This window comes from Panicum virgatum, chromosome 4K (genome assembly GCF_016808335.1).
Source record: "Panicum virgatum strain AP13 chromosome 4K, P.virgatum_v5, whole genome shotgun sequence".
In the NCBI taxonomy this organism is placed as follows: Eukaryota; Viridiplantae; Streptophyta; class Magnoliopsida; order Poales; family Poaceae; genus Panicum; species Panicum virgatum.
Window position 1 is genome coordinate 29,518,522 of NC_053139.1, and position 9,012 is coordinate 29,527,533.

The 9,012-nt window shown below is 42.0% G+C and overlaps 1 protein-coding gene across 4 annotated transcripts; it reads left to right on the plus strand.

The window, feature by feature from the left end:
* The first annotated feature begins 2,093 nt into the window (after positions 1-2,093).
* Positions 2,094-8,623, plus strand: LOC120704749 (spermine synthase-like). 4 transcript variants are annotated; one of them, XR_005687656.1, is made up of 13 exons: positions 2,094-2,258; positions 3,402-3,619; positions 3,730-3,774; positions 4,096-4,172; positions 4,255-4,377; positions 4,557-4,661; positions 4,743-4,815; positions 4,962-5,033; positions 5,408-5,603; positions 6,186-6,315; positions 6,444-6,527; positions 6,922-7,238; positions 8,585-8,623. XR_005687656.1 is itself a non-coding variant. In XM_039989258.1 (12 exons), the coding sequence occupies exons 2-12, from the start codon at positions 3,433-3,435 to the stop codon at positions 6,997-6,999; spliced, it is 1,170 nt and encodes a 389-aa protein (XP_039845192.1). In that variant the 5' UTR covers positions 2,094-2,258; positions 3,402-3,432; the 3' UTR covers positions 7,000-7,278. The 4 variants fall into 4 exon arrangements, 3 of the variants coding, with proteins under 3 accessions (XP_039845192.1, XP_039845194.1, XP_039845195.1); XM_039989258.1 differs by lacking the exon at positions 8,585-8,623 and having other exon boundaries at positions 6,922-7,278; XM_039989260.1 differs by lacking the exons at positions 2,094-2,258; positions 8,585-8,623 and adding an exon at positions 2,626-2,831 and having other exon boundaries at positions 6,922-7,278.
* Positions 8,624-9,012: the final 389 nt, after the last annotated feature.

The following is a 9,012-nucleotide window of genomic DNA, read 5'->3' on the forward strand; positions in this document are numbered from 1 at the left end:
TAGTAGTGGAAATGGGGTGCGCCTCGTTTCAAAAAAAAAAAAAAAACAATCTACTAGTAGTGGAAGGCCGCTAGTTCTAGCAACGGCTGCTTCTTTGATAGTGTTTGGCTTTATTTCTCTTCGTCTCACAGCATTACTGGCGGCCTGCATCATCTATCCCCGCTGTACTTCCGATCCTCCGAGAGGGCAGGTTTGATCCGTTCAATGAACTTGCAGTCTTTGATCAAAGATAAAGACTTCCCTTTGCATTATTTGATGTCTTGGGGTCTTTATCTTTTAATAAGATCCCTAACGACCCATCAGTTTAGGTGTTTGACCATCAATCGGTATCCATATAGAATTAAGAAAAGTCTAGTTTATATTACACTCTCAAACTATCCCAAAAATTCGATTTTTAGCTTTTAACAACAAAATCAGATAATGGAGGTCATCCAACTGTTGAAACTAGACAAGTTTGGCCTGAAAAATTTAATATTCATATTAAACTGAAAAAATTTATATGTAATTCACTTCAAATTAGAAAAATATGAAAATAGTACCAATTTTTTCCTAAAAATGTAGCATATATATTGGCACTCTACTTCTCAATTATTTGGATCCAATCTTTTCATATTTTGAGTATATATTTGCTTATTACAGTTATGCCTATTATTTTGAATAATTAAGATTCAAATAGACTTAAAATAGATCTAAAAATAAGTTGTTTTTTAGAAAAAAAAATTGGTACCTTTTTCATATTTTTGTAATTAAAATGAAATGTTTTTTATTTTCAATCTAATTAGGACTTTTAATTTTTAAAAATATAAAACCACCTTCGAAACCACTCCAAGCGCCAAATTTGTCCGGTTTCAACAGTTAGATAGCCTTGTTATCTGATTTTATAGTTGAAGATTAAAAATCAGACTTTTACGATAGTTCAAGGATCTAAACCGAACTTCTTCTTAACGATATCGTCCTAGTCCCGATGACTATAGAATTATATATATATTTACCATCAAATTAAAACACTTGAAGACCATGCTATGGTCCTTGGTTTCTCGAGCGGCATGTACCCAACCCCCATGTGGGTGCATAGTTGTGGACCCGGCCGATCGATCCGAACGTGTCCGATCGGAGGATAAAGTTGGTTAGCTCGTCGACAGGCGCAGCATCATACGCCACTCTTTTAATTTATTCTATGACTCTATACCGTCACAATCCGCATGAGGTTTTCGTTGATAATTTTGTGGCTCGATCTATAGGCAGCCTCCCACCGAAAGAAATCAAAGAAACCAAGTTCACTTATTTGTGAAAATGACATGTGGGCCTATAAATGCCATAAAACATTTTAGCCTGAGAATATACTTGAGAATTGTAAATTTAATTGCAAGGAACATGAATGTGCAAACATGATATAAATTGTATCACGGTTTAAGAGAAATAGCTATATTTGTAAATTGATTAGGTCAATCTCAATAAGAGTGTCATAGAAGTGTTATGAACACTAAATATTACACCACATCAGCAAATTTGCTGACGTAGCAGGTTTATTTATGAGAAGAGATGAGAAAAAAATTTCATAGGATGAGACAGTTACCAAGTTTTCAGTTTTGATAATTGTTCGATAACACTTCCAACCGAGACCAATTTTGCTAAAGAAAAGAAACAATTAACACTTCTTATGGTGAAAGGTCGGAAGTGCATGACCAAGAGGCCAAGCCAAATTCAGGCCACCGATTTGCTGGCCGTCGTCTTTGCCCCGCAACTGCACTACAAAGCTTTTTGCCCGGGCAAATTTTACTTTAGCATTGCCAAGCTTTGGCCTCAAATAAAGTAGCAGCTAAAATTAATTGGCATTGGCCAAATCTTGGCTTGGCACACCGGACTACCGGAGCCTAAAAGGAAACATGCCCAAGGACTTTCATTTCAGTTTATCCATATTGGTTTGTTCTGTCACAGCTCGATATGAGAATACTACCATTTTCTCCTCATCTTGGTAATACTACTCCCATGAACCAATAAAATTACTATTTTAAAGGAATAATTCCTTTAAAATATAGATAGTGCTCAGCTGACATCCAATACGAGGCAGGTCAAAATGAAAAACGAAAAGCAATAAAAAGAAGAGAATCCGGCGCGTACTACCAACCAGCAACACGGAGCAAAGGTTCCTGCCATTCACCTATTTAAGGACTCCTACTCTGCTCAGAGCTCGCCCATCCGCTCCATTTCCGATCCACCGCGCTTGTCATCGTTGCCCTCGCCGCCGTCGTGCCCAGGTGAGAGCCGAGCCTCCTGGCTTCTGGAAGCTTCGAGAAGTCCCACCTGACCACGGCCCTCGTTTCTGTTTTCTCATGCTCGCGCCTAGCATCTTCTCTGTCTCGAAACCGGAAATTCAGTTCTCCCTTTTTGCCAATCTTTATGAGGACGTCGTTGCGATTTCCGTTTTGCGCGGTGTGATAAACAGGAGCTCGCAGTCGCACCTGCGGCAGCGGCTCGCCGCTGCCCTATTTATTGCAAAGAAACCCCTGGATATCACGTAAAATTGCTTTTGCTCGCCGTCGGTGGAGCTCCTGGTTCTGGAGACTTGGCTGGACTGACAGAAGGATCTATTTGTGTTCTGTAACTTCTGTTGTTCTGCAAAGGCGTTTTCTAAAACTATTTCGTGTCCTTTCTTCGTCTCCCTCCTCCGCGGGCGGCCAGGGGACAAGAAAAGAAACCGCCTCTGCTCTGCTCGTACCATCGTGGGCTGCCCGCCCCGTTCGATTCCCCACGAGTTTAGAGGCGGAGTTCCGGGCGACCCCCCGATTGCTTGATTCCTGCACCCATCTGCGGTTTCTTGCTGATCGACGGTACCTCTAGGATCTAGCCCTGGGTTGTCTATTCGATTTCTTTCTAGTGCTTCTTGCTTTCCTCCCACTCCGATTGACTTGGCGGCATTCGCGCCTTTCCTCGGTAGTTGATGGGAGCTTATGACTTTTTTTAGCAGTTGGTGATCAGTAAGTTCTTTTTTTTTTAGAAAAAAATACTGTTGACATCTAAAAAAGCGGTGCGTGAAGTGCAGGGTTCTTTATTTTTTTCTTTCTCTAGTAATAAAATATTTTGTTCCCGTCCACGTTTCTTTTTCATAAAGAACGGGATTCTGTTTGGTGCTGCTCTTGCTTTATTTTATTCGTCAGTTTTAGCCACCTGTTACACGCAGATGCACTTATTGGTGCTGCTTTATCTGAGTCTTTCCAGATGTCCATTATATAAGTGGCTAGAATCGTCGCTTACGTGTTCGGTTGAACATGAATGCAAAGCAAGAGCACTTACTAGTACATGATACTACTACCACCTTTTTTTCTTTTCTTTTCTTTTCTTTTTTTTGCTTCATGTGTTCTTATCTGAATCATTGATATCCTATTTTCTGATTGAGCCAGAGACTGGGACCTTCAAAGAGCAACAGGACTCATGGAGGCTGGAGACGCAGGAAACGGTTCTGCAGCAGCGGCACAGATAAAGGGAAGTGGGGATGATGCCTCCTGCAAACCGCTGCCTCCTTGCTGCGTCAAGGCCAAGGCAGGCGTGCCTGAAGCTGAGGCCAAGTGCCATGATACCGTTGTTTCGGGCTGGTTCACTGAACCCCGGTCACGCTTCGGTACGTTCAAAATTCAGAATCGGTGGCTATTTGGGAACTATTCATATGGACAATGTATGTTCTTTGTGAGGTTCTAATATATAGTCCGAACTGAACTGATGTATGTGCAGGTAAAACAAGCAAAGTGCAGTACTACAACAACCCTATGTGGCCTGGTATTTTTCATATCTCTGTTCTGTCCTACTAATAGACTTACTGTGAATTTTTTTTTCTTCAAACATGTTTGTGTTCACATGCCATCTCATCACAACAATATGTTAAATATTGATTGTGATATAGACTTGCTCACTCTTACCTGGCTAATTTATCAATCTGATAACTTTGGCATTTTTAGATATGAAACTGGCTAACCTGGTGCAGACTTTAAATACCGGTCTAGCTGTGCATGTGATACATGCAAAAATGTTTGACCCTACAAGGCACTTATTGGTGTCCTAGTTGGTTAGGATTTTAACCAATCCTTTTTTTCAATCCAGGAGAGGCTCATTCACTGAAAGTGGAGAAGATTTTGTACCAAGGGAAATCGCCCTACCAAGAGATTTTAGTTTTTGAGGTAATTCTTCCTGCTAAATTTGTACTTGAAAAACTGCACTGCTGAACGTTGTACTGAGAAACGTGTTAATTTCTGTTTTCAGTCTTCAACCTATGGAAACGTTCTTGTGCTTGATGGTATAGTTCAGTTGACTGACAAGGATGAATGCGCATACCAGGAAATGGTTACTCACCTTCCACTGTGCTCAATTCCATCACCAAAAAATGTATGTTTCTTGACCTTAACCTTTTTCTTCTGAAAACTACGGAAACACTGCAAGCTCGCTGTATATAGTGATTAGATCGAATTGGAGGATCCGAGGATGCCCTTCCCACCTTATGTTGTCTTTTAATCAGTAGCTTCGTGGATGGCTAGCCTTACGATGTGACTTACTAATTGGTGCAGGTTTTGGTTGTTGGAGGTGGTGATGGTGGTGTACTGCGGGAAATAGCCAGACATGATTCAGTGGAGACTATTGATATATGTGAGATTGATCAGCTTGTTATTGATGTAAGAATGATCACTTTATCTAGACTTGAAGTTCAATGTTTAGTGTGAATAGTATTTTCTGATTTATCACTAACTTTGTAGGTTTGCAAAGAATTCTTTCCAAACTTATCCATGGGGTTTAAAGATCCTCGTGTCCGACTTCATGTCGGTGATGGTATGATGAAAATCTGGTACCTGGTGGTATTTTCTATGATTATGATAGGCTGAAGGATGTACTGCCATTGTTTCTAACCTCAAACCTTGCATTTCTTCTGGTCATGATTTCATATAGTTCATAGTTGTCTTGCTTTTGTTTTGCAGCTGTTGATTTCTTGAGGGATTCTCCTGAAGGGAAATATGATGCTATTATTGTTGATTCATCAGATCCAATTGGTGAGTTCTTGGTAGTGCTACATCATATATAATACAGCTCTCTTGCAACTATGATTGTTTCCCAGTATATGCTCGATAGAGTTCTTGTTCATTTCTTTTTCAGTTTTTGAGTTCCTTATCACTATTTGCTGGTTTAGTATCTACGGGCCTGTTTAAGTGTTTCGAAACACAGAATTTCATACGGCATAGTTCAAGTTAACAGGAATTTTGGGAACATTTTTGATTTTTGTGTTCGTTCCAGACACAGCATCCACACAATACTGATTTAATCTGTGTCTGTTTTCTTCTTTACTTTTTTTTTTAGAAAAAGCTGATATCATTTGCTAACATTTACTTTGTTGGCATTAAATTCCTTTTCATATTAACTATTACAGGGCCAGCTCAGGCACTTGTGGAGAAACCATTTATTCAGACAATTGCTAGAGCTTTAAAGGCCGGTGGTGTTCTTTGTAATCTTGCTGAGAGCATGTGGCTGCACACACATCTAATCCAGGATATGCTCTCTATATGTCGTCAGACATTCAAAGGTGGTGTGCACTATGCCTGGACAAGCGTTCCAACATACCCCAGGTATTATGTACTACTATTTTTGGAATTCTGCACGTGTTCATTGTTATCTTTAGTGGTTTAGTCTTATAAAGGCTAAAATCCTAATAAAAAAGTGCGTAAGTTTTGGGCATATTGGGATTGAAGTCACAACATATCATTTTGGCAGATCACCGGTGAAACACTGATCACTGGTCAGAATAGAAGTACCATTCATGTTTAGGATAATACCATCTTCATAATCTTGTGAAAAGGAAATAGTTTTCCTCATCAACAGCTGTGTTTCTGCCTAGTTTTTTTTTCACAAGAGTTTCTGCCTAGTTAGGGAGGCAGTACAATACTAAGATCATGCACAACATTCTTGAATTTTGAATGAATTGGCCTGAGTGGACGAATTAGCAAGTATGTGGTCGTATAAGATGAATATTCTAGACTTTTGAATGAATTGGCCCAAAACATTGAACAAGTCTGCAGTGTCGTACTTTATGAGATTTGCTGGAGCAAGCTATTACAGATAAAATATCAATGAGCTGTTCCTGCCCTATGTTTGGGGAGCTACTTCTATATCTATCTTCAGCAGCTAAGCGGAACTATTTGGATTTGCAGTGGTGTCATTGGATTTTTGCTATGTGCTAAAGAAGGTCCGCCAGTGAACTTCTTAACTCCTGTGAACCCAATTGAGAAAATACAAGGAGCTACAAAAGCTGGAAAGGAACTCAGATTTTACAATTCAGAGGTATTCTATGCGATCATAATGTTCCACCTTTTTCACATTAAAGAGATATTTAGTACCAACCCAGTGTGAGATTTTCGATACACTTTTTCCCTGTGAAATATTATGAAATGAATTTGCCTTCTTGACAGATTCATAGGGCTGCTTTTGTTCTGCCAACATTTGTAAGAAGAGAACTGGAATCATATGATACTAGTAGTACTTCTACTGAAAAGGTGAGCTGCTCTTTTAAATGGTTTGCATTTAATCTTTGATTCTTTGCGTATAGTGAATTCGTATCTTGAAAAGCTTTTTTTTATTACAATGCTTTGTCGCTTTCCTTTGTTGTGCATTCTTGATTTAATTCAGTGGTTACACAAAGCTTTCCATCTATGATCATTGCGTTTACTAGGTTATGATTGAGCAGTAAGATGGCAACCCTTGATTTTTTTTTTGAATTGAGATGTTCAGGCATCATAATGAATTATATTGTTGACTTATCACTACAATGATTGGGCAGGTACATAGTGCAAATTCTGCACAGTAACGTTCAACAATGTTAGTAGCACGATTTTTTTCTGATTGGTACCAAGTGAATACTCATTTGCTTCCATTTTCATATCATGACAGGAGAACCCAAAAGAATCAGTTTCAAAATCGCAGAAGATAAAGATTTTGCCGAACAATTCCATTCTTACAGCTTCCTAAGCTTGAATCATACTCAATCTACCTCTGAGTTCTGACAGAAAAAAAAAAACAGTTGCTGAGAAGTGGCGCGGCGCCAGGAGTATAAGTATATACTGGGTTTGTGAGTGATGACTGATTGAATAATGGGTAATTGAACTGCTGTGATGCCTACCGGAATAATGTGTTTCCCCTTTGTTTCATGTGTTTGGTGTGCATAATTTCCCAACTTGGAACTTGTAAGACCTGTTGATGTAATATGGGCCATTTGCATAACTGCCCTCGTTTTCACCTCTTACTGCACGTTTGCCCCTCTTTTTTGAACTTTGCATGTTTGCCCTTGTTTTTTGAATCCTAACATATGGTATGTCCCTATTCTGTGAAGTGTAGCTAACGGTGTTAACAGAGTTAAAAAGACAACAAATACCCCTGACATGGATGACATGCTAGATTTGCATATTTGCCCTTATTTTCGAAATGTACAAGCAAATGGCCACATAAACTCTAAATAAATTATGTCAAAATCACATTTAATCATAGAAGATTAAAGGGTATGTCACGATCACATTTAAGCATAGAAGATTAAAGCGATGAGCGGGCCAGCGCCGCCGTGGCCGACGACCTGACGCGGCGGATAGGCGCTGCAGCGTGATCGCGGCCTTCTCGCGCCCGACGAGGCTGCCGGACTCGGCCAGCCTGATGAGCGGCGGCAGGACGCCGTCCGACATGAGCAGGCCGTTGCAGGTGCCTGACTCCGCGACCACAGGCCACGGGCGCCGACGCCGTGAGCAGCTGCACCATGACGGAGACGTTGGCGCGGCCGAGCACGCTCTTCTCCTCGTTGCGCTGCGCCTCAAGGAGCCCATCCACGGCCCGGTTCTTGGCCTCGGTGTGCCCGATCTGCAGCCTCGCGAGCAGCTCCCGGACGTCCGCCTCCGCCGGCGGCGACGGGCCGGAGGCGTCGGACAGCACGCCAGTCCTGACAAAGCAGTGCACAGTCCCGGAGGTTGAGGTCCAGCTTCCCGGAGAGTGCGTCGATGGCGCTCTGCGTCCGCAGCTTCCCGCCCGGCGGTGGACCCCGGCAGCGCCCCGCGAGGTCGGCCGCCTCGGCGAGCGTGGCGGCCACCGACTGCAGCAGCTCGCCGCATAGTGCTGCTCCGCCCAGCGCTGCGAGGGGACCAGCGCCACCCTCCCCCTACAGCCCCACGCCTAGATCCGCCCCACGAGGGGATCCGCGCACCCTCCCCCTACCGCCCTCCTGCTGCTGCCTTGCCTCTCGCCGCCCTCCAGCTACCGACCTGCCTCCCGCCGCCGCCAGGGAGAGAGTGAGAGAGTGGGGATAGGATAAGGAGTGGAGGAGGACACGAGAGAGAGATGAGGTTGTTTAGATAAGACAAGGGCAATACGGTCATTGCATATTCTTTTCTCTCCTCCAATCTTTTTTTTATTCCAAACAAACAACCTCCTCTTACGGCGTCCAGAAACGAGGGCAGACGGATGCTTTAGATTCAAAAAATAGGGGCAAATATGCAAAGTCTAAAAAAGAGGGGCAATGGCGTAGTTGGAGGTGAAAACGAGGGCAGTTATGCAATTTACCCATGTAATATAGTCCTTGTTTGCATGTCCTGATACTTCATCTACTTCATGACGGTTGTTTCGTGTCTCCCTTTGTTTTCACTTTTCAGACTAGAGTTCTGAAAACTTGGTAACTGATGTGCGTGATATATTTCCAGCAGATCTTAGAGATATGGAGGTGTCACAATTGTTGTGAAACACGTCGTTAATGTTGTGATCATGTGTTGTCTCAATAACAAGACCAGGAGAATACACGTATGAAGGACTATTTTTTTCTCTAAAATTATTGTTTATTGATTGCTCACAACAAATATACCTCTGTACATGTACTTAGAGCTAAGCCCAGAGTACACATGTACAGGGACGCTCTGAAGTTGATTGTTTAAAATTTGGATCTCTCATGCACGTATATATACCTCAAACTGATAGGTATCGTCCTATTGTTTTGGTAGGAGCTCAAAA